Source organism: Chlorocebus sabaeus, chromosome 2 (genome assembly GCF_047675955.1).
Source record: "Chlorocebus sabaeus isolate Y175 chromosome 2, mChlSab1.0.hap1, whole genome shotgun sequence".
Classification (NCBI taxonomy): Eukaryota; Metazoa; Chordata; class Mammalia; order Primates; family Cercopithecidae; genus Chlorocebus; species Chlorocebus sabaeus.
Window position 1 is genome coordinate 41,660,962 of NC_132905.1, and position 23,201 is coordinate 41,684,162.

The 23,201-nt window shown below is 47.9% G+C and overlaps 1 protein-coding gene across 1 annotated transcript in view; it reads left to right on the forward strand.

The window, feature by feature from the left end:
- The window catches only part of LOC140710322 (synapse differentiation-inducing gene protein 1-like), a 77,086-nt gene extending 54,960 nt beyond the window's left edge, over positions 1-22,126 (forward strand). Inside the window, exon 2 of the mRNA XM_073011936.1 lies at positions 20,463-22,126. Coding sequence (XP_072868037.1) covers positions 20,463-20,621 — 159 coding nt within the window. The 3' untranslated portion in view covers positions 20,622-22,126. The remainder of the gene's footprint in view (positions 1-20,462) is intronic.
- The last annotated feature ends 1,075 nt before the right edge of the window (positions 22,127-23,201 follow it).

Consider the following 23,201-nt stretch of genomic DNA (forward strand, 5'->3'; position numbering starts at 1 on the left):
TGTGTCCACTCCAACTACCAAATCTTCACTTCACTTGACTATAGAATAATTGCGAGGTCTGATTTCCTTTGTCTCACTATATTATCACACATTTGGGGTTAGTAGATGTCAGAAACTCTTGCAGCAGGAAAATAAAATCCTGAAGGAGTGGAACTAGGAAGTGCACATCCCTGGTTGCTAGCATCTAGTCTGAAAGCAGGGAGGCTCCCCAGGGAGAGGCCAGAAGGGCCAGCAGTGAGACCAGCACCAGCCTGGCAAGGGCTGCTTCTCTGCTGCAGAGGCAAACAGTTTTCAGAAGTTCAGATCCAACTGTGCTAAGCAAGTCGTCTTCCTAGTAAGAGCTGAGTGTTAGAAATGAGTGCCCAAGCCAAGTGCAGCAACATAGAGGCCAAGACACAGCAGCCAGATTCCATCTCAGCAGTCAACATTGGGATGCTAACAGCTGGTGGAGGCCAGTGTCTGCAGAGGACACTATTGCTGTATTCATGTTACCAGCATGCTGCTTGAATTTCTGTTGGAAAAGGTACTGATTCTTATTATTCTCTTATATCCTGGATATATCCTTCATTCATGTCATCCATGTGCAAGGTGCTATGTTAAGTGTTGAAAAAAGGTGAGCAAAAAGGTGACCTATGCTCCCTTGGAGCTTACAGTCTAGTGGGCAAACGAACATTCACTTAGTAAGTGTCATGCATGCAAAGTTGTATGAAAGCATGGTGCGGGGAAGCATGACCTGAACCAGGGACCAAGGAAGCCTCCTCCAGGGACTCAATGTTTGTGTGAGATCTGGACACATCCTGTTGAGGTGGTGGGCAGGGGGCCCTACAGCTGAAGGTGAGCCACCTGGAAGTAATAGTTCTGCTTTGGGTGGACAATCAGCTGACCATCATTTTTATGTTACCCCCCCTCATTCAGTTTATAATTTTCTTTGGTGGTTCCATTGAGATCTAGGATTTGTTTTTCCCCTGCTGGAAATCTATGAGCTCTAATTTATGAAATTGTCATCATCCTTAGAGACAATCTTTTTGTTTTATTGGGCTTGAGTGCTGGATCCATTTATATTTTAACTTCTCAGCAGGGCTCTTACACATGTGTATCTATAAATTCAGGGCCCATGCCTATGGTTATCCTGACTTGAGGTCTGGATTGCTCACTTACGGTCCAGGACAGACACAAAGCTTACTCGCTGTTTTATTAACATGGGGTGAAGACTGGGGAATTTCTGGTCCTCCGTCATGGAGAGAATTCTTTGAGGCTATGGGATTTATGCATGAGTTCTCCCTGGACCAAACACCATGTCCTGTCTCCCCTCAAGGCATTAGAAACTCAGCCACACACCCCCAGTCCTGTCTACTGGAAATGAATCACCCATTGGCTACATAGTTTCTGTGCCTTCTCAGTGAAAGGGGTCACCCATGTCATCCCAGCTGGCCATCTTGCTGGAATGCAAGACCTATCATACTTCACAGATAAACACCAGTGACAGTACCAAATGTAAAAGACTTTATTTAAAACAGGAAAATATTAAAATAGAAAATGCAAATAAAATGAATTAAAATGCAGGAAGCCATTGCTCCCTGTGGCATACACTCATCTTTAATACATTTTGTGCAACAAACAGATGGATCGCATAGGCATGGGAGGGCTGACAAACACAGCTCCCCTGTGTTAGCCAGGCCCTGGGTCACAGTTACCCACTAACCTAAAATAGGGGTAGCTTGCAGGCAGCAGGGCACTGGGTGTGGCTCAGAAAGCAAGTTCGACTCTGTGAGCGTGCATCTGTCGCTTACACTTTCTCAGTCTTCATTGTCTCATCTGTAACGTGTCATCTAGACCAGTCCCCAAGGCTGTTGTGAAAGCAAATTCATAAAGAGTTGAACCAGCTAGAAAGTAGCATTTGTACAATGCTGTGTCTGCCTTCCAGGAGGTACCATGTTTATAAACAGAAATCTGCAAGTTTGCCAACTGTGCTCGAAATAAATGCCCCATCCAGTTTGTGCTGAGCCCTCCGACCACAGTGAGCTGTCCATCCTCAGTTCACATGGTGCGTATCTGCCTGTGTGCTCCCACTCAGCATCACGTACATGGGCAGCACCATGGAGTCAAATGAAACAAATCGATTGTGGAAACCTTTCCATCCTTTTTTTCCCACTTGAACTAAAGAAGATTCAACCTTATATGTTGTACAAATTCTCCAGGTGAGAAAAACGTCCCTCTCTTTACCGTAAGCACCGGGTCTCAGAATTCAGTGCACCAGCCCAGCCTCCCAGTTGGGACAGTGATTCCTGTGTGCTCTTGCCAGCTGTAATGGTTCTGCAGTATGTGTGGAAATGGACTGTTGCATCGTATGAAAACAAACGTGTGTTTCTTGAAAATGCAATATATCTTGTACTTCTTACAGCTCACTTCTGACTCCCAAGGGCTCCCAAGGACCACACAATGACTCTTCTTGTTTCTTTCTTTCTTTTTTTTTTTTTTTTTTGAGACAGAGTCTCACTCTGTAGCCCAGGCTGGAGTGCAGTGATGCGATCTCAGCTCACTGCAACCCCCACCTCCAGGCTCAAGCAATTCTGCTGAGTCAGCTTCCCAAGTAGCTAGGATTACAGGTGTACACCACCATGTCCGGCTAATTTTTTTGTATTTTCAATAGAGATGGGGTTTTCGCCATGTCGCCCTGGGTAGTCTCAAATTCCTGAGCTCAGGCAAACCATCTGCCTCGGCCTCCTTATATTCATATGTGTGTTTGTTTTTATTGTGTTTTCTTATCACTTCAGCTTGTTTGTGTTTGTTCACATGTGTTTACTCTTAAGGCCAACACTCTTGAATTTATCTATTTTGCTTCCCTGCAAAGAGGCTGACTATAAGCATAGATCCTTACCAGGGCCATTCCCCAAATATCGCCTTAGAACCATGGCCATAGACAGCATTCACTGCTGATAAAGGCCACAAAAATGTCACAAATATATCTCTTGGTCAAAAAGGGGATAAGGCAAGAGATTGTGGGTCAATCACCATAAACTTCCCCACCAAGGGCCTATCCAAATTTCCTAAAGTTGCAGTCAGTCCTGCTACAGAAGGAGTGGCAAAGGCAGATAAATGACCACACATGAGCCAAGTTTGTGACTGAATCAGTAAAGCACACATAGGAGTTGTTTTGACGTATATTTAAAACAAAGGAAATTTTCTCAGCTGTGCAGATTAGAAGTCTAATACATAATGAGCTAAGGGCTCTTCTTCATAGGCAAAGCCTCCCGTCCTGGGCCACCAGGTGAAAGGGGAGTCACTGGAGGAGAGTGGCTGTCACTGCAGTACACTAAAGATGACCACGCATTTCTTGACCTGCTTCCTGCATCCTTTTCCCTTGAATCTGGGCTGGCCCCACTGAGTCACTCGTAACCAGTAGGACACAGCAGAAGTGATGTTCTGAGTCTCCTGTGGCTGATAACCAGAAGAAACTTGCAGCTTCCCCCTGCAACACTCACCCAGAGCCCTGAGCTGCCACACAGGAAGTTCAACTAACGGTGGCCACCGTGCTGAAGAGGCTCAGGCACCAGGTGTGAGTGCAGCCATCTCAGGCACTCCAGGGCAGTCCAGACACCGGTGACCCCACATCAGGTGACCCAGTTAATGCCCTATGGAGTAGAAGAGTCACCCAGCTGGTCTGATCTGAATTCCTGACCCACAAATTATCAGACAGAAGAAAATGGTGTTGTTCAAGCCACCAGGCTTTAGAACCATTTGTTACCAGCAGTAGATAATTTAGAACAGTCACCGCTCCCCACAGAGGGGTCATCTTTGCGGAATGATGCATGAGCCCTCGGGTTGCATCCAGGAAATGGGATTGATGGGAAAGCCAGGCAGAGGCGTTGAAAGGGAAGCATTAACAGGCTGAGGCTCCTCCCTGCAAGTGAGATGCAAGGTGCAGCCAAAGACACACCTGTCTCTAGCCTCTGCTCAAAATTCTGTTCCTCCTGGAACCTCCTAATTTTGTTTTCAGCTACCAGGATTCACCCCTTATCCCAGGATGCCTTACTGAGGAACGTTCACAAAACTTACATGAGCTCCTCCACTGTAACCTACAAGTCAGAAGGGCCATCAGAAGAGGCTTCTGCCTGTCCTACCCTGGGCTCTGGTCTAGCCCTAGGCCTGTTCGTGGTTGGCTGTGATTCCAGTAAGTTTAACAGCTTCCTAGTGGCCTAATGTGATTCTTCATTCAGCTGATTGTGATATGGGAGAAATGGAAACATGACAAAGCAATTGGTTGAGACACAGCAGATGACGCCAGCAATGCACCCGTATTCCCTTTGCACTCATGGCTCTAACTGCAAATACCAGCCATGACGCTGTTGGAGGCTTTCTCCACTCACAGCAAGGTGCCCGGTCATGTGCAGGGGAGGGCCAGAAATGTGGGGAGGTGAACACACAGGAGCAGCCCTCAAGCAACGGTGGAGGAGACTGGGGCTACATATTCCAGACTCCTTGCTCCTGGAGGGGAGCCCCTGGGAATATTCTTCCAGATGTCTGCAGTGGGGCTGACACAGCCACCCCCTGCTCATTCACCCACCCTGCACCAGCTCCTCTGCCGCCCTATCTCACCTCTCTACCTTCTTAATGGCACTTCCTGGGATCACCTCCAAGGAAGCTGCTTGCCCTCCTACCCTTGTCTCAGAGTCACCTCTGGACCCCGCCTAAGCTGGAAAGACATTAAGAACAAAGGGATCAGTTTCTAGTGGCACTTGAACATGTGTGTTATGTCAGCTCCTTCATAAAATCTTTACTTAAGTTATGGTAAAAGAATAAGGTGTGAAACCATGAAGGAAAAGAAAAAGGATGTGGAGCAACAGGAAACAAAGATGTCAGCACATTTTGGAAGACGAAAGTTCACAAAGGAGTGGTGATTGTGCAGTGTGGCTGAGTCTGCAAGCCCCTGTGACAACAGCAGCAGGAATCAGCCAGTCCACTCCACCATCACCGGGAGGAGGCAGGGCTGGGGAGCTCCAGGTGTGAGGCAAGACGTGGCGAAGACATCCACCTGAAAGCAGTGCGTTTCTAAGTTGTAATAGGTAAAGCACCCAGTCCTGTCTCCCATCTTCAGGGCTCAGTGGCAGACATTTCTTCATCCCAGCAGGAGACCAGTCAGAATGCCTCCAGCTTTGGTGACTCGGGGCATGAGGGGGGCAAAGGCAGACCAAAGTCCACAGCGTGGTGAGCAGTGGGGCCCGGCCCCTCCAATGCCCAGGCCACAGTGCTCCTTAGCCCCCCTGGCTCTTTCCCCAAGGCAGGAGGCTGGGGGATTTGTCCCTAGAGAAAGTGAAAGTCTCTATGTTAGTCTTCTAGGGTCACCATAACAAAATGCCAGACTGAGTGACTAAACAACAGAAATTTAACTCTGTCAGCTCTGGAGGCTAGAAGCCTAAGGTTGGCAGGGCTGGATTATCCTGAGGCCAGTCTTCTTCACGTGGCCGCCTTCTTGCCACGGCTTCACAGGGTCATCCCTCTGTGTCCGCGTCATCTCTTCCTGTAAGGACACCACGCATGTCAGATGAGGGCCTGTCCTAACAATGCCATTTCCTAACAATGCCATTTACACTTAATCACCTCTTTAAAGACCCTGTCTCCAAATACAGTCACATTCTGAGGTACTGGGGGCCAGGATTTCACCATATAATTTTGGGGGAACAAAATTCAGCCTATAACAGTCCCCAGAGAAAAGACCAGTGTACAATGTATGCTGTTGTACAGAAGCTAAAGAAATCTAAGAGACAGCCTGCAGCCTAATCAATACTATGGAAAATCTCACCAGTTAATCAGTGCCATATATGCAGAGCATCTGATTAGCCTGTTGGTGATCCTCAATGTTAAATAACAGCCAGTGATTTCCTGACACTTGAGAACACCTGTACCATCAAAAAAAAAAAAAAAAAAAAAAAAAAGAGAGAGAGAGAGACCTGAACAAATGGGCGAGGGTCAGGGGAGGGATTCTGATTGATAGAGAGACAATGCAGGAAGTAGAAAGTGTCTTTCAAAAAATCTATACAGCTAATATTTTCAGAGAGATAAGGAATGAAATCAACTTCCTGAAACTGAAAAGGAAAGTTGTGTAAAAGCAAAAGCAAGAGAACAAAAAGAGCAAACAAACAAAAAGAGTAAACAAAAGGAAATTAAGGAATATGATACTCAAATACTATCCCATAAAAGGCTTGGAGAACGATTGAGGAAATGTCCCATAAAGTACAACAAAAAGAAAGAGGTAGACAATGACAAAAACAAGCAAGAGAAGGGAAGACAGAGAGAAAGAAAGAAGGGAAGGAAGAGAGGGAGGGAGGGAGGGAGGAAGAAAGAAAGGAAAGAAGGAAGGAAGGAAGGAAGGAAGGAAAGGAAGGAAGGAAAGAAGGAAGGAAGCAGGCAAGCAAGCGTGGGTTAGAGAATTCATTGAACATCAAAGCCCTTCAAATCAACATTTTAGAACACTTAGGTGGCAAGGGACTCCATCAGAGCTTCTAGAGAGAAGGAGCAGCTGCAGCAGTGAAGGGATATAAAGATAATGCTAGATCTGTTGAAGTGAAGGGGTATAAAGATGATGCTAGACCTGTTGATAGTATTGGAAGTGAGAAGAGTATGGGGCAAGGCTTTCAGAAGTCCAAGGAAAAATCATTTCCAAAGTGGAATTCTATGCTTTTCCAAACCGTCAGTCAAATGTGGCAGTAGAATATGGCCATTCCAGGCATGCAGAGACTGCCTCCCACGCACTGATGTTGTGAAAGCTTTCGCGGTGTGTGTTGCAGGGACAAGTTTCCCTGAGACAAGACCTGAGATCTAGGAAACGAAAACTGTAAAGTCAAAGGGAAGCAAAAGGAATTTCCAAGGTGAGGCATCAAAAAGCAATCAGCCATTTGTTTGTGTCCTCTTTGATTTCACTGAGCAGTGGTTTGTAGTTCTCCTTGAAGAGGTCCTTTACATCCCTTGTAAGTTGGATTCCTAGGTATTTTATTCTCTTTGAAGCAATTGTGAATGGAAGTTCATTCCTGATTTGGCTCTCTGTTTGACTGTCACTGGTGTATAAGAATGCTTGTGATTTTTGCACATTAATTTTGTATCCTGAGACTTTGCTGAAGTTGCTGATCAGCTTAAGGAGATTTTGGGCTGAGACAATGGGGTTTTCTAAATATACAATCATGTCGTCTGCAAACAGGGACAATTTGACTTCTTCTTTTCCTAACTGAATCCCCTTGATTTCTTTCTCTTGCCTGATTGCCCTAGCCAGAACTTCCAACACTATGTTGAATAGGAGTGGTGAGAGAGGGCATCCCTGTCTTGTGCCAGTTTTCAAAGGGAATTTTTCCAGTTTTTGCCCATTCAGTATGATATTGGCTGTGGGTTTGTCATAAATAGCTCTTATTATTTTGAGGTACGTTCCATCAATACCGAATTTATTGAGCGTTTTTAGCATGAAGGGCTGTTGAATTTTGTCAAAAGCCTTTTCTGCATCTATTGAGATAATCATGTGGTTCTTGTCTTTGGTTCTGTTTATATGCTGGATTATGTTTATTGATTTGCGAATGTTGAACCAGCCTTGCATCCCAGGGATGAAGCCCACTTGATCATGGTGGATAAGCTTTTTGATGTGCTGCTGAATCCGGTTTGCCAGTATTTTATTGAGGATTTTTGCATCGATGTTCATCAGGGATATTGGTCTAAAATTCTCTTTTTCTGTTGTGTCTCTGCCAGGCTTTGGTATCAGGATGATGTTGGCCTCATAAAATGAGTTAGGGAGGATTCCCTCTTTTTCTATTGATTGGAATAGTTTCAGAAGGAATGGTACCAGCTCCTCCTTGTACCTCTGGTAGAATTCAGCTGTGAATCCATCTGGTCCTGGACTTTTTTTGGTTGGTAGGCTATTAATTATTGCCTCAATTTCAGAGCCTACTATTGGTCTATTCAGGGATTCAACTTCTTCCTGGTTTAGTCTTGGAAGAGTGTAAGTGTCCAGGAAATTATCCATTTCTTCTAGATTTTCCAGTTTATTTGCGTAGAGGTGTTTATAGTATTCTCTGATGGTAGTTTGTATTTCTGTGGGGTCGGTGGTGATATCCCCTTTATCATTTTTAATTGCATCGATTTGATTCTTCTCTCTTTTCTTCTTTATTAGTCTTGCTAGTGGTCTGTCAATTTTGTTGATCTTTTCAAAAAACCAACTCCTGGATTCATTGATTTTTTGGAGGGTTTTTGTGTCTCTATCTCCTTCAGTTCTGCTCTGATCTTAGTTATTTCTTGCCTTCTGCTAGCTTTTGAATGTGTTTGCTCTTGCTTCTCTAGTTCTTTTAATTGTGATGTTAGAGTGTCAATTTTAGATCTTTCCTGCTTTCTCTTGTGGGCATGAACATACCATGCTCATGGATAGGAAGAATCAATATCGTGAAAATGGCCATACTGCCCAAGGTAATTTATAGATTCAATGCCATCCCCATCAAGCTACCAATGAGCTTCTTCACAGAATTGGAAAAAACTGCTTTAAAGTTCATATGGAACCAAAAAAGAGCCCGCATCTCCAAGACAATCCTAAGTCAAAAGAACAAAGCTGGAGGCATCACGCTACCTGACTTCAAACTATACTACAAGGCTACAGTAACCAAAACAGCATGGTACTGGTACCAAAACAGAGATATAGACCAATGGAACAGAACAGAGTCCTCAGAAATAGTACCACACATCTACAGCCATCTGATCTTTGACAAACCTGAGAGAAACAAGAAATGGGGAAAGGATTCCCTATTTAATAAATGGTGCTGGGAAAACTGGCTAGCCATAAGTAGAAAGCTGAAACTGGATCCTTTCCTTACTCCTTATACGAAAATTAATTCAAGATGGATTAGAGACTTAAATGTTAGACCTAATACCATAAAAATCCTAGAGGAAAACCTAGGTAGTACCATTCAGGACATAGGCATGGGCAAAGACTTCATGTCTAAAACACCAAAAGCAACGGCAGCAAAAGCCAAAATTGACAAATGGGATCTCATCAAACTAAAGAGCTTCTGCACAGCAAAAGAAACTACCATCAGAGTGAGCAGGCAACCTACAGAATGGGAGAAAATTTTTGCAATCTACTCATCTGACAAAGGGCTAATATCCAGAACCTACAAAGAACTCAAACAAATTTACAAGAAAAAAACAAACAACCCCATCAAAAAGTGGGCAAAGGATATGAACAGACATTTCTCAAAAGAAGACATTCATACAGCCAACAGACACATGAAAAAATGCTCATCATCACTGGCCATCAGAGAAATGCAAATCAAAACCACAATGAGATACCATCTCACACCAGTTAGAATGGCGATCATTCAAAAGTCAGGAAACAACAGGTGCTGGAGAGGATGTGGAGAAATAGGAACACTTTTACACTGTTGGTGGGATTGTAAACTAGTTCAACCATTATGGAAAACAGTATGGCGATTCCTCAAGGATCTAGAACTAGATGTACCATATGACCCAGCCATCCCATTACTGGGTATATACCCAAAGGATTATAAATTATGCTGCTATAAGGACACATGCACACGTATGTTTATTGCAGCACTATTCACAATAGCAAAGACTTGGAATCAACCCAAATGTCCATCAGTGACAGATTGGATTAAGAAAATGTGGCACATATACACCATGGAATACTATGCAGCCATAAAAAAGGATGAGTTTGTGTCCTTTGTAGGGACATGGATGCAGCTGGAAACCATCATACTTAGCAAACTATCACAAGAACAGAAAACCAAACACCGCATGTTCTCACTCGTAGGTGGGAACTGAACAATGAGATCACTTGGACTCGGGAAGGGGAACATCACACACCGGGGCCTATCATGGGGAGGGGGGAGGGGGGAGGGATTGCATTGGGAGTTATACCTGATGTAAATGACGAGTTGATGGGTGCAGCACACCAACATGGCACAAGTATACATATGTAGCAAACCTGCACGTTGTGCACATGTACCCTACAACTTGAAGTTTAATAATAATAAATAAATTAAAAAATAAAAAAAAATAAAAAAATAAAAAAACAAAAAGCAATCAGCTTAAATGGAACAGAATGCCAGGAGTGTGGTCCCAGGAAATAAGAAGGAATTAATAAGTCATCTGATATGTTTGATTATAGCCTGAAAAATTGTATTGACAGGGTATTAATGGGTGTGGTAAAAACTATAGCAACTGAAGCCAGAAGAAAAGAGGCATAAACCACTGCACTTGGCTTAGCAGTGAACACAACATACGTAGTCAAAATAATGACCATATTAGGGGATGAAGGAAAGGAGAGGTGAAAAGGGGTTGGGGACAGAGGTTTCCAAGAAAGTGAACTCTTCATCCACCACAATAGTCGGTCAGTGATAGGTAGCTGACAAATTGATAAATCAAGAAAGTAAACATGCTTAACTCCTTAAGAAAGAAGTAAATACCAGATGGATCCACTAACAAAGTTCAAAATGTGTCTTTGGGAAAGAGCCTCAGAGGTAGAGAAGTATCCAAAGACATTGCTGCTGGTGTTTTATTTTATACATCTTTTGGTGTCATGTATTTTACTAAACACTGTGAACATACTCCTTTGATGATAAAAATTATTTTAGAAACTAAATATATACATATACTTATCAGCAATTCTACTCCTAGCTATATAGCCAGCAGAAATACATCTATATACTCATCAAAAAAAAAAAAAAAAAAAAGACTAGAATGTTCATAGCAGAGCTATCCATAATAGCCCAAAACTAGAAACTGTTCAGATGCTTTTCCACAGGGGAATAGATGAATAGACTGCAGTGCATTCCTGCAACAAGAGCCTAGCGAACGGATGGTCCATCACTGCACACACAGGGGTGAGTCTCACACCCAGAGCAGAGGAGTCAGACACCATCATGCGTGTACTATGGAACCTATAGGGCATATCAAAGCAGGCAAACAGAATCTGGGCTGTTGTAATTCAGCAAAGTGGGCACCGCTAAGGATGAGGGACAATGAGGGGGCACAGGAAGGCCTTGGGGGTTATATGGTGCTGTTCTTAGTGCCAATGCTGGTTACATATGTGGTGGGCCTTCCCCAAGCTGTGTACTGATGCACAGAGCACTTCTCTGTGAGTGTTCCCCATGGTATACAGTCATATGGGAGATATATATCACATTTTAAAGAAGAATGAAGGGCACAGGAAAAGCCAGTATAAAGTGTGTGACCATTTACTGCTATTTGGATCTGACGAATGAGGAGAATGACAATTGTCAGTCCCACTGATTCTAGCCGTAGTTCTGATGTAATAATAGAATATCTCACAATTTTAGAATCCTTCCTATTCCTAAACGGCCTGCATGCTGGACCCCGTGGCGCCCTGAGGAAAGCAGGCGTGCTGAGGGGCACTGGTGAGGAGGGCCGGGAGGCGTTTGCGGAGGGTGGGCTGCTGGGGTGGATCCAGCTACTCACCTGGAGGAAGGTGAAGCATCATGGGCAGCCCCATTAATATTCACAGGGCACCAGGACACAGGACCGAGCTGAAGCCACCCAGACACGGAAATCCACTTCTTGGACCAGATCACAAGTGCCCCTCACCCTCCTCAGGGGCTCCCGTCTCTGCTTCGCTTCCTCCTGAGCTCTGTGTGCTCACACTCGAGCAGTGCCAGCCCTGCGGCCCCCTCCCTCTCAGGCAAGCTAAGCCTGAATCTGTGAGAAACCAAGGCCAGCTTCTCCCTGGCCAGGGCCAGAGGCCAGTGACACCGTTTGGATGTTTATCCCCTCCGAATTTCATATTGAGATGTACCCCCCAGTGTTGGAGGTGGGGCCTGGTGGGGGCTGTTTGGGTCATGGGGACAGATCCCTCGTGGCTTGGTGCTGTCCTCAAGACACTGAGTGCTCTGAGATCTGGTTGAGTAAAAGTGTGGCCCCTCCTATCCCTTGCTGTCATGCTCCTGCTGTGGCCCTGTCACAGGCTTGCTCCTGGTTTTCCTTCCTCCATGAGTGAAAAGTCCCTGAGGCCTCCCCAGAAGCGGAGTAGATGCTGGCACCATGCTTCCTGTACAGCCTCCAGAAGGATGAGCTACTTAAATCTCTTTTCTTTATAAGTTATCATCCTCAGGTATTCCTTTACAGCATTGCAAGGAGGGCTGAACACAGTCAGCAAATGGAGTAAATGATAGCAGCTCCCCCGTCCAGCAGCAACCTGGCACAGCGGCCGCAGTTCCTGTTTATGTTTATGATGTTGTTATATGGTGATCTCTTTAAATTGAGATCCACAGAAGGGGCTGGCCTTGAGGACAAAGACACTCAAGACACCTCCCTGTGAGGAAGTCCCCTCCCTTGGATGTAGTGATTCAGACGAGCAGAAGGTGGAGAGGATCGGTGCCAGCACCCAGGTGGTGATGCAGCCATCTTCTGGTGTTTGAGTTGGGTTGTAACCAACAGTCGGTACATTTGGTTTCACAGTCCATTGCCTCCCTGCCATTTAGACCTAACTAACATCAGAAGATTTATTTTTTTACGGCTTACAATATAAGGTTTGCTAAAAAGGCAGGGGTGAGAGGTCATAAAAATAGACCTGGGCCTAAACACATGCAGGAAACAAACGTGTGTTGGGGGGTCTGCGTGTAAGACCCTTTGCCTGAGAAGCCTCCCGTTCCTGTAGTTGCTGTTCAGCTTCTCTTTCTGTCCGCATTAAGAATATTGAATCTGCCTCTTTGTCGAGTACAGCTCTCAGTACTTTGTCATTGCAGGGCGAACATTAGATGATGATAAATAATGGAAATAACCTTTACAATAATGCAAAGAAATGTAATCCAGCCAGACAGGTATCAGTACTGGAAAGAAAATGAACCATAAAACACCCGTGATGCTGTACATTTCCAGAGAAATAGTTCGGGAGGCAGCCAGTGTCTTGCAGAAGCCCATCCCAGATCTTGGGAGGTAGGTGTCTGGCGAGGGCGTAACTGCTGAGGACCCCCAGCTGTGCTGGCCCTGGTCCATGGAGGACGCAGACTGTGGAAACATCGACCTTGCTCCTAAAAACTGACTGCAGGAGAAACAACGCAGCCGGGGTAGCCCTCAGAAAACATGATTTTTCCAAAACCTCAAACAACAGTGGATAATTTCCAGCCAAAGGACAAGCAAAAGCTCATCAGAAACTCCATGAAGAGGGAAGAGAAATGCCAGCCAGTGGGTCCTGGCCTGTCTGAGACAGCCCAGAGTCCAGCACTTCAGACATCTCCAGGGTGTCTCAGGGAAAGGCAGGTAGTGACATGGCAGGGGACTGGAACTTGGAGGAGTGGACTCTGCCACGGGGTCACTGAGAACTGGGTCCCTGATGGCCGGTGCCCCTTCCCGTGACAGATTCCACACAGGAGCTGCAGACCGTGGACCCCTGAAGTGGACAGGCACTCCGGCCATGCCCTGCGAGGACGAAAGCCCTCCCCCAGTGACCTGCAGGTTTCAAGGGGCTTCCCCCTCCCACGGTCACCCCCATGTCCTTCATCTTGCAGCTGTTTCATTATCTCCACCCTGACATTGAACCGTGTGGAGTATGACCCCCCCGGCCCCACCCCAGCGACTCACTGAAGGTGAAAGAGATTCCCACGAGGCATGCAGGTGTGGAGCCTGTTTCCCAGGGGCCTGGGAAGGCCCGTGCAGCACACAGCCCAGAAACGCCCGGAGCTTCACTTCGGGCATCACCACAGGCTCTTCTCCTGGCGGGATCATCTGCCTTGCTTTCTCCCAGATCCATGCTGTCCAGTGTGGGACCCCCAGCCACGGACGACTGTTTACTTTTAAATTAGTTAAAATTAAATAATATTAAAATTCAGTTCTGCAGTAACATTAGCCAAGCCCCAAGTGCCCTGTAGACTCAGCAGGTGGCACGGTCAAGCAGCATCTCCATCCCCCAGGAGCCTCTGCACAGCTCCAATGTGGACCTTCCTGCTCCTCTCGCCCGCTCCTTTCCTGGGTTACCCAAGAAGCTGCCAGTCCCTCCCACTCTGCCCTGCTGAGCGTGACACACTGCCAGAACTGGAGCCAAGTCCTCCCCATGCCCTGTTGAGCCCAGAGGGCTTCCCTTTAATAGGTGTCACCGGCCACAGAAAGAAGCATTGGGCATAACTCATTCCTTTCTGGATTCACCTATTTTTATCTTCCTTAGTAACTTGTAGATTGCATAAAGCCAGTGAGTGACTACCAGCCATGATTTGGGGCCTGCCTGCATGGGATTCTGCACATCGTGGAAATGTTTCTGGAGAGCATGAGTTACCTTTGGGAACACGGTAGGGGGAAAGTCTGCCGTCCTCATCATCGTGTGGTCATGAATGACACTCCCTGGGCCTTCTGGGCACTGCCAGGTGTGGGTGATGTGTCCTGCATTCAGCAAAGAGGCTAGCATCAACGCTGCAGTGCCTGAGTGCTGGGTGGAGACACGAGGGCCCAGACCTAAGGCAGCTGGGAAGATACCATGGAGAAGCTGTGGCCCGGAAGATGAATAGTGTTGAAACAGTGACAGGTGATGAAAAGGCCACTGCAAATACAACCAGAGCGAAGGGAAAATCAGGGAGAGGTGGGGAGAGGCCTGGAGAGGGAGCCGGGCAGCACCTACCCTTGACAATTACGTTTGCATCCGTGTTCGAAGATGAAGTCAGCCTCTCGTTTCCCTTTCTCTGACTTTTCTTCTCTGGTTTTGGCATCAAGATTTTATCAGTTTTATAAAATGAGTTTCTCTGTTCTCTGTAGGTGGTTCTTATCTGTTCATTTAATTATTGATAGAATTCATTTCTAAAGTAAGGTAGATTTTTTCAACTATGCTTTCTTCCAGTTACTGTTCTTTTCCAGAAGTATCCATGAACCTGTTTCCACGCCAACAACAGATGCGACTTGGGCCTGTTTTGTGCTGTAGATAATAGGATGCCAAGTCCGGCTTCTTTTGTTCATCACTGTGCCTCTGAGATTTATTCCATGACCATTTGGGTGCCATGACGGCTTGCCCTTCTATCACTGGCACTCATTGGGCTTCCAGGGCAGGGCAACCATGAGTCAGACTCCTTTGAACATTCTTACAGATGCGTTTTGTGAACACATTAATAATTGTTGTTGGGTATTTACACAAATAAATGTCCACTCATTTACGGGAGTGGAATTGTTGTTGTGTGATGTATCTATATGTTCAGCTGTAAGAAATGCTCACCATTTCCCCAAGTGATGGCTTGAATTTACATCCCGCCAGGAGTGCAGGGGAATTTTAGTTTTCCCACTTCTCTGTGACACTTCCTATTGCCTCTTGGCCGTGTCTTGGCCTTGCTGGAGGGTCCATGCATGTTCTAAGCATCCTGGGTTGGGCATGTGTGCACACACAGTAGGCCTGGCCTCAAGAGGAGGGGCCCCCTCTCTTCCCCTCCTCCTTCCCACTTGTCAGCCACAGTGTCTGCGCCTGTGGACAAGGTGTGGTTGGCAGGAGCAGATAGGGGACAGAGATGTCACAGTCTCCCCCAACTCAGATTGTCACAGGAGGCTCGTGCTCTCGTACACGGCTTGCTTTCTCATCTGGGCATTTGGCAGGTTCTTCTCGGGCCCACACTCACCTTCACATGCCCAGCTTCAGCCTGCTGCACAGGCCCTGTGTGTCCGTCCACTTGCCCCTCAGTTGGGCTCTACTGGACGGGACCTAAGACCATGTCTGGTCCCTGGGGACCGCGTCAGCCTTTGTTCCTGGCCCAGCCAGGGCCTGGCCATCTCCACAGAGCTGCACCCTCCTGGCCCCACCCCTGAGACTGCTGGCCAGCCGTTCGCCTTGCAGACTCTCCAGGCAGGAACCGGCTGGCCTTCCGCCCACGGTGCTGGACATGCATGGAGCCCACAGTGTCCCGTGGCAGCTGCGCCCCCACAGCCTGAGTGAAAAACAAATGCCTGCCTTCTGTGGACGGAACCCAGGCTGAGCAACTGTCAGTCCTTCCAAATGCTTCTCAGCCTCCAAACCCTTTGTGAAGGCACAGGCTTTGAGGCATCTAAGTTGGTTCCGCTCTCTTATTTAGAAAACAGGCAAAGGCTGCTGGGGGTGGGACCAGGGAGGTCCCTGTCACCATCCTAGGGTGTGTCTCTTTTGAGGTAGAGCCTGGGGTGGAGCTTCCAGCTGGACCTCCTGTTACAGAGCAAGTAAGCAGAAGAAAGAAGGAGGGAGGGAGGAAGGGGGATGGAGGGAAGAAAAGGGGAGGAAGGAGGGAGAGAGGAGAGAGAGAAGACCGAGCGAGGAGGGAGGGAGGAAAGAGGGAGGAGGTAGGAAGGAGGGAGGGAAGAGGTAGGAAGGAGGGAGGGAAGAGGTAGGAAGGAAGGAGGGAGGAGGGAGAAAAGAAGGAAGAGTTAGGAAGGAGGGGGGGAAGAGGGAGGAAGTAGGAGGAAAGAGGGAGGAAGTAGGAAGGAGTGAGGGAAGAAGGAGGAAGGAGGGAGGAAAGATGGAGGAAGGAGGGAGGGAAGAGGGAGAGAAGAGGGAGGAAAGAGGAGGTAGGAAGGAGGGAGGGAAGAGGGAGGGAGGAGGGAGGAAAGAGAGAAGAGGTAGGAAGGAGGGAGGAAAGAGTGAAGAAGGAGAGAGGAAAGGGAGGAGGTAGAAAGGAGGGAGGGAGGAAGGAGGAAAGAGGAAGGAAGGAGGAAGGGAGAAAAAAGGGAGGAAGGAGAAGGGAGGAAAAAAGGGAGGAAGCAGGGAGAGATGAAGGAGGGAGAGGAGGAAAAAGGAAGGAAGGGAGGAGGGAGGGAGGGAGGGACAGGCCTTCAGCATACCAGCATGTGCTAAGATACATCCTTGGATAAACCAGGGACCTCAGGTGGGCATGAGAAGGGGAGACATGAGGGAACTTGGCCACTCCCCCAACTAGAGCAAGACCTGGATCCACCAGGTGCATCAGAAGGAAGCAGGACCTAGAACCCACTCCCAGACCTCTGCCACCTCCACAAGAAGCCACTCCCTTCAGATAAAACCATTCCCCAAAATGTGGCCAATCTGCAGGGCAGGGGTTCCACCAGAGAGAATTGCTGGGGGGTTTCATCACTAAACACTAACACCCGTGGAACGTAAATTGACTTTGTCCCTCCACAAACTGGTCATTTCTCATCACGAAACCATGAGCAGCATGACCTTTACATGTGGATCAACAGCTCTCGGTCCTTTGACAACCAGTTCCTTTGACTTGGCCACTTGGTAGTGACCAATCTACCTAAGGATGTGTGACCCAGCAGTGGTACAAGGTGGATGGACCTCAGTTCGGATGGTGACAACTTCAGCCAAAGCACATTCGTTCTGGCTGTCTGTCCTCTGCTTCTGTAACTTTTATTTCCTCAGTGTGAACAGCACTGCACTTGAGGGACTGGAAGGGGGTGCTTCTGTAACTGTCATTGCTATGGCACACGTTTACTTTTGCTCTTCAACTTAAAATTCAAGTCTTCTACATATCTTTGCAACTAGGGAAGAGAAAGCAGGTCTTTTAATTGCAGAACCGCAGTGCACACATCACACTCCAGTGTGGGCTGTGCAGGAGCTCAGCGCCTGGAAGGTTTCAGGTTGCAGGACATCTCCCTTGGGGACTGTGTCTGATGCCCTGCAGCCAGCCCTGCCGATGGAGCCTGGCTGCTTCCTGCATTCCCAACGATGAGCCCTTGTGTCCTGGGCTGTTAAGGCTCTGCCTCTGCTGTGAGCTGAAACGCTTTCTCTGAAGAGCCCTCATGGTGCAGAAATAGTGTCTTTGGGTCCTGCTGAGCCCCTACCCCTAGCCCACCGCTGGCACAGGTGCAGGCACCAGGCACTACTTGGGGCTTCCCCAACCACCTGCATTTTCTAACCACCTGCACTTATTTTCCAATGAAAGGCCAATAAACAAAGTCACAAACTTCACTTGCAACCTGTTGGCAAAAGGGCAGGGAAGAAAAAGCCCAGCCACAAGAAATAACAATCTTGACAAACTTTTTTGCACCTACACACAAAGCCTTGCCTTCAGCTCAGAGACTCTTGGACTCAGGTCAAGTTGCCCTGCCCTCGTGCACAGCAAAAAACCTTGTCAAAGAGCCGGGAGCTTTCATCCAGCAGCTGTCAGGATGGAAACATGTCTTCCCATTTGCACCCTGTGGAAGGAATGAGCAAGCTGTTTCGCAGCCACAGTTATCCATTTTCTGAAACAAAAGGTTCACGTCAGGTAATCACCTTCATTAGACCATGTTGTGTGTTTTGTGTATGTAAATGACGTCTCTGCCTTGTGGGAGTGGGCACCCCAGGAACTGGCTTCTATGACACGCAGACGCCGAGTGACATTGCCGAAGGCAGCCTGCTTGCTAAGGTTGCATCTGTTTGCTGTTTCTGACATCTCCAGCGATCAGGCCCCTAACACACCACATTCCCTAGGTTTCTTGTTAGAGTCAAACATATAAACCTGCGGATCGAGTTCCCCCAGCATGGAGAATGAGAATAAAGAACAAATGTGATTCTCAAGCAGACACACCAGCTTGGGCATGAAAGCTCTGATGCATGTGTGTGCAGAGCCTGCAGAGTTGGGCCAGAACTGAGGTCAAGAGGCAGCCCCATGCCGCTGCCTTTCTCCTCAACACCACCAGAGAGACTGGGACTGTGCCCCAGTTACAGAAGTATCGTATTCCTCCTATCCCCCCAGAGCCCAGCCCAGGCCCCAGAGAGACCACAACACACAAGAGAGACACGGGTTCTACCCCGGGGAGCTTACCAGTGAGCAGGAAGGCAACTATTCCACATGTGGGTACTCAGATGTGTGAGCCCTCATGAGCTCAGGAAGCCCAGCATGGGTGTTCCCACAGGGGTTAGGGAATGCTGCTGGCACATGCCCGGGCAGCTGTAGTGACTCCGCCTTCCTCTCCGCACCCCTTTGCATAGCCATGGAGATAGCAGTAAGGCTGGTGATTATGGCGGGGACACAAAGCCATGACCCTAATGAGCGATGGCTCTTTGAGTTAGCGCTAAGGAAAGGCAGTTAGAGGAAATTGTGTTCTAATATGTGGGCCTGTGTGGAAGCGCTGCTGCATGAAACAGACTGGGCTCATCACAACTTCATTTGTTCATTCATTTATTCATTCATTGTCCTAAGAGGCTTCCATTTTGCATCCCTTTACCTCTGCTCCCTCCAGAATTGTCCACAGTGAGCTCTCAAGCTGTTCCAAGACAAAAAGTTGGGGAGGAAAAAAACAAAAACTAGCTTTTAGGATTCAAAAGCAAGGGGAGTGAGAAGGAAGCCAGGCAGTGGTGGGCATCCCTTCCCCACGCGGCACAGACTTCCAGAGCTCAGAGACCACGGAAGACACAGGTTCACATCATGAGTTGTCTCTGAGCATGAGCCTTTCTGGTCCACTGAAGAGGTGTTGGTATGTTTCAGCTGGTGTGTTTGAACGAACGACATGCTGACTCCCATACTCACCTATAAAACCTAGGAATGTCACTGACCTTAGGTGGAAATGGGACCCGGTAGAAATCTGCCTTTGTGGAGACGGCCATGAGAGTGAGCTAGGACATTCTGCCAGGGTAGTCCTGACCACACGGGGCCCACCGGTGGCTTGGGGTCAACCCTCCTCAGCATCACGTGGGCTCCCGGGGCTCAGTGCCTTGGTAGCTTGGTAGCTTGGTAGCTTCCCACCCCATCTGCCAAATGAGCCATTTTACTCCGGTGGTGCCTCCATGGTGGCCTCCAAAACCTCCGTGTTTCTATCTCCTCATGACCTCAAGAATCATGAATTTGATTACACCAATACCTGGTTATGTCATTGAGCACTAAGGAATATAGCTGTTAGTTTTATATCAAATGATTTTATTGATGGATGAATTTTACTAACGCCAGCCATGTCCAGGGTGGGGACGGTCAGGAAGTGAATGACTCATGGCCACGGCAGGCAAGGCAGCTGAGGAGGAAGGTCTCAGGCGTCCTCCAGTGGGTTTCATGATCTTATGCCGGAGTTTCTCTCGGGGAAATGAGAGCTGTCATTGCCTTCTGCACACCTCCAGTGGGTAGCAGAGATTCAACAAGATAGGTAGAAATACGCTTTAGAAAATTATGAGTTATTCAAATAAATGAGCACACCGTTCTTGGGTAGAAAGAGAAGCACTGGAGGAGTCATATCTAGCCCATCCCTCAATACTGGTGCTGGAGATCCCAGACCCCACACTGGTGGAACTCAGTTGAGCTATTCCCAGTTTTCTCTTATTCCCTTGGGGCCAAGTAGAAAAGAAGTCTGTCTTCCCTGCGGTGTGGGGGAACAGCAGCAGATCCCAGCCCCACATTCGTTTCCTGCAGTTAGAGAACTGCCCTTGTCATAGCAGGTGTGAGCACAGTTTCCCCCTCAGCCTTCTCTGCATCGACAATGCCTTTTTCTGAATCAGCAGCCATAGATGAGCCCTTCATTCACTGCTTGTTCCAACTTGCTTACCATGACTTCCTTTTTCTTCTCCAACTCTGCAGACCAACAAAGCCGTGGCCAAGCGGGACTTGCACCAGGCCAGCACCAGCTCCCAGCGGGCCCTGTTCCTGGCAGTGCTGTCCATCACCATTGGGACTGGCGTCTATGTGGGCGTGGCCGTGGCCCTCATCGCCTACCTCTCCAAGAACAACCACCTGTGAGCTTCCTGCGAACGGAAGGGGAGCGCCCGGGGCCAGGTCTGTGTGGACGTGGAGGAAGCAGACATACCGCATGATGCTGTACAGAACAAATGATTGCCAAAAGACGCCATGAAGCCCTGGGATTTCCTACCCATGAATTTCTTTTGTTTTTATCCTTTAATTTCATGTTCACAGCACTGTGTAGAGCACCAGTCAGATGGGCACTGCTAATCCTTCCAAAGGAAAGCTCCAAAGATCCCAGCCCGCAAGGCTGTCTCTGGATGGATTCTGGTGGATGAATGGCAACGCGGCTCTCTGCAGCCTGCCAGTGCCCAGAGTGCCACCGCATGAGCAATATACAAACAGTCCAAAAAAGTGTTTATTTTTTATGGAACACGGTGCAATAGGCAGAGGACAAGGGACACATCACTCTTCTGTCTGTGGCCCTGCTGGAGTCCTTTGTGCCCCTCCTGAGTCCACACGCCTTCCCTGCAAGATGAGAATGGGGCTGGGAAGAAAGAGGTGACACCATGGCTGGCAGGAGCCCCGCCGCACTGCTCTGCAGACCCATTGGCCTGACCCTGGAAGCAGAGCCAGCCCGGGACCTGCCCCTGTTCCTTTCCCTTCACACCACCCTAGCCTCAAGATGTTGAGCCACTCCGGAACATGTCTACACTCCACAGCTACCCCGCAGCAATATGCACTCTTGGGACCTCACTGATCTAGGATGGGGAGGCAGGCCACCGCCCCTCCCAAGACTCCTCAAGAAAGAGCCCCGCGGTTGCTCCAGAAACTCGAGGCACTGCAGCCGTGGGCACTGCCTCAGTGTAAAGACACAGGGGCGCCTCCCAATCACCGCGCTGGCGGATGCTCACCCCGTCATAAGCAGAAACTAGTGATCCTGGAAACGAAATGGGCCTTACTCTGTCGACTAAATGAATAGCTATTTTCTTGTCATTTTTTAAAGTGCAACTCTTGCTTCATGCTGCTTAAGTTACCAGACGAATGCTGAGAAATAAGTAATCACAGACATTTTAATACCATTTCGTTGCTGTTTTACGAGTGTTCATTACTTAACAAAAAATTATCTTTTAGCTTTTTTGCTTAAGACTTTTCTTTCTGATGAATAGCTGTCGTTGGGTTTCATTTATACTTTCCCCTGTGGTTTAAGGAACTGCAGAGCCACCCAGGCCTCCACCTATGAAATAGTAGGGGTGTCTCCAGGAGAACCGAAGTCCCTGCCGCTTCAGTTTCCACCAATAAATATGATCGTCCTAATCCCCTCAGTGGACGCAGAGACCCCCCTCTCCAGGACAGTGGCTCCGCCTGCAGCACTTGGCAAATTCCTGAGGCCTGGGTCAGCCCCAGGCTGACTTGATTGGTCAAGATGTGGCCTAGTAACTGCAACGTGAAGCCAAGGTTGAGAACCACTGCCCTGGAATAAGGACTACGGGTTTGATCCTTCTTCCTGACACTGTCCTCCTTGACCTTGAACATTTAATATTCTGAAAATTATTAGCACTGTCTTCCCGGGTCAAATTTGAGATCCATCTAGCATGTGTCTCTACTGGATGGTTCACAGGGACTATAGGATTTTAACCCTAAGAAGTAGATAGGGAAGCCAGCCAACACCCCTGTAGGAGTTAGAGTCACCAGCCATGGAGGGCATAGGTTTAGGTTCAAACCAACCTGGATTTGAATGCAGCTGTGCTACTTTCTAGCTCTGTGATCTTGGGTAAACGTTTACACCTCGGTCAGGCACAGTGGCTCACACCTGTAATCCCAACACTTTGGGAGGTCAAGGTGGGTGAGCCACGAGGTCAGGAGTTCGAGACCAGCCTGACCAGCATGGTGAAACCCCTGTTTCTACTAAATATACAAAAAATTAGCTGGGCGTGGTGGTGCATGCCTGTAATCCCAGCTACTCGGGAGGCTGAGGCAGGAGAATCGCTTGAACCTGGGAGGTGGAGGTTACAGTGAGCCGAGATTGCACCACTGCACTCCAGCCTGGGAGACAGAGCAAGACTTCGTAAAAAAAAAAAAAAAAAAAAAAAAAAAAAAAAAAAAAAAAAAAAAAAAAGTCTACACCTCTCTGAGCTTCGTCTCTAGGTCTCTAGGAGAGGATAATCAATAAGGCCCATTTTGTGGGGTTGCTGGGGAAGGCACTAGGCACAGACCATGGCTCCTTGCAAGAGCAGGTGGTCATAGTTACTATCATGCCCTTGATGGGCTATCCCATGGCTGGTCTGTGTCCCTCCATCTCTCAGGGTTCATTTATCACAAGCCATTGTGTCAAATGGTCACCATGCCATCTGCAGCTGCCACAGACAGACCACACAGCTAACCAGGAACCAGGCCCCCTGACACCAGGACCAGCCCCTCCAGAGCTGTACTTGTCCTGAAATGATCCATTTCAAGTTCAAATACTCCCCAAAGGCGCATACCTTTGGATGTGGTAAAGAAGTAGAACCTGTCTGTACATCCACACCCATCATTTCTGTCTATACTGTCACAGTCACCCTAAGCCAGGCCCTTAGCGCCAGGTACTTTACCTCTGCTAGACCAACTGCCCATCTTATTCCACCCTCTGTATTTCCAGGT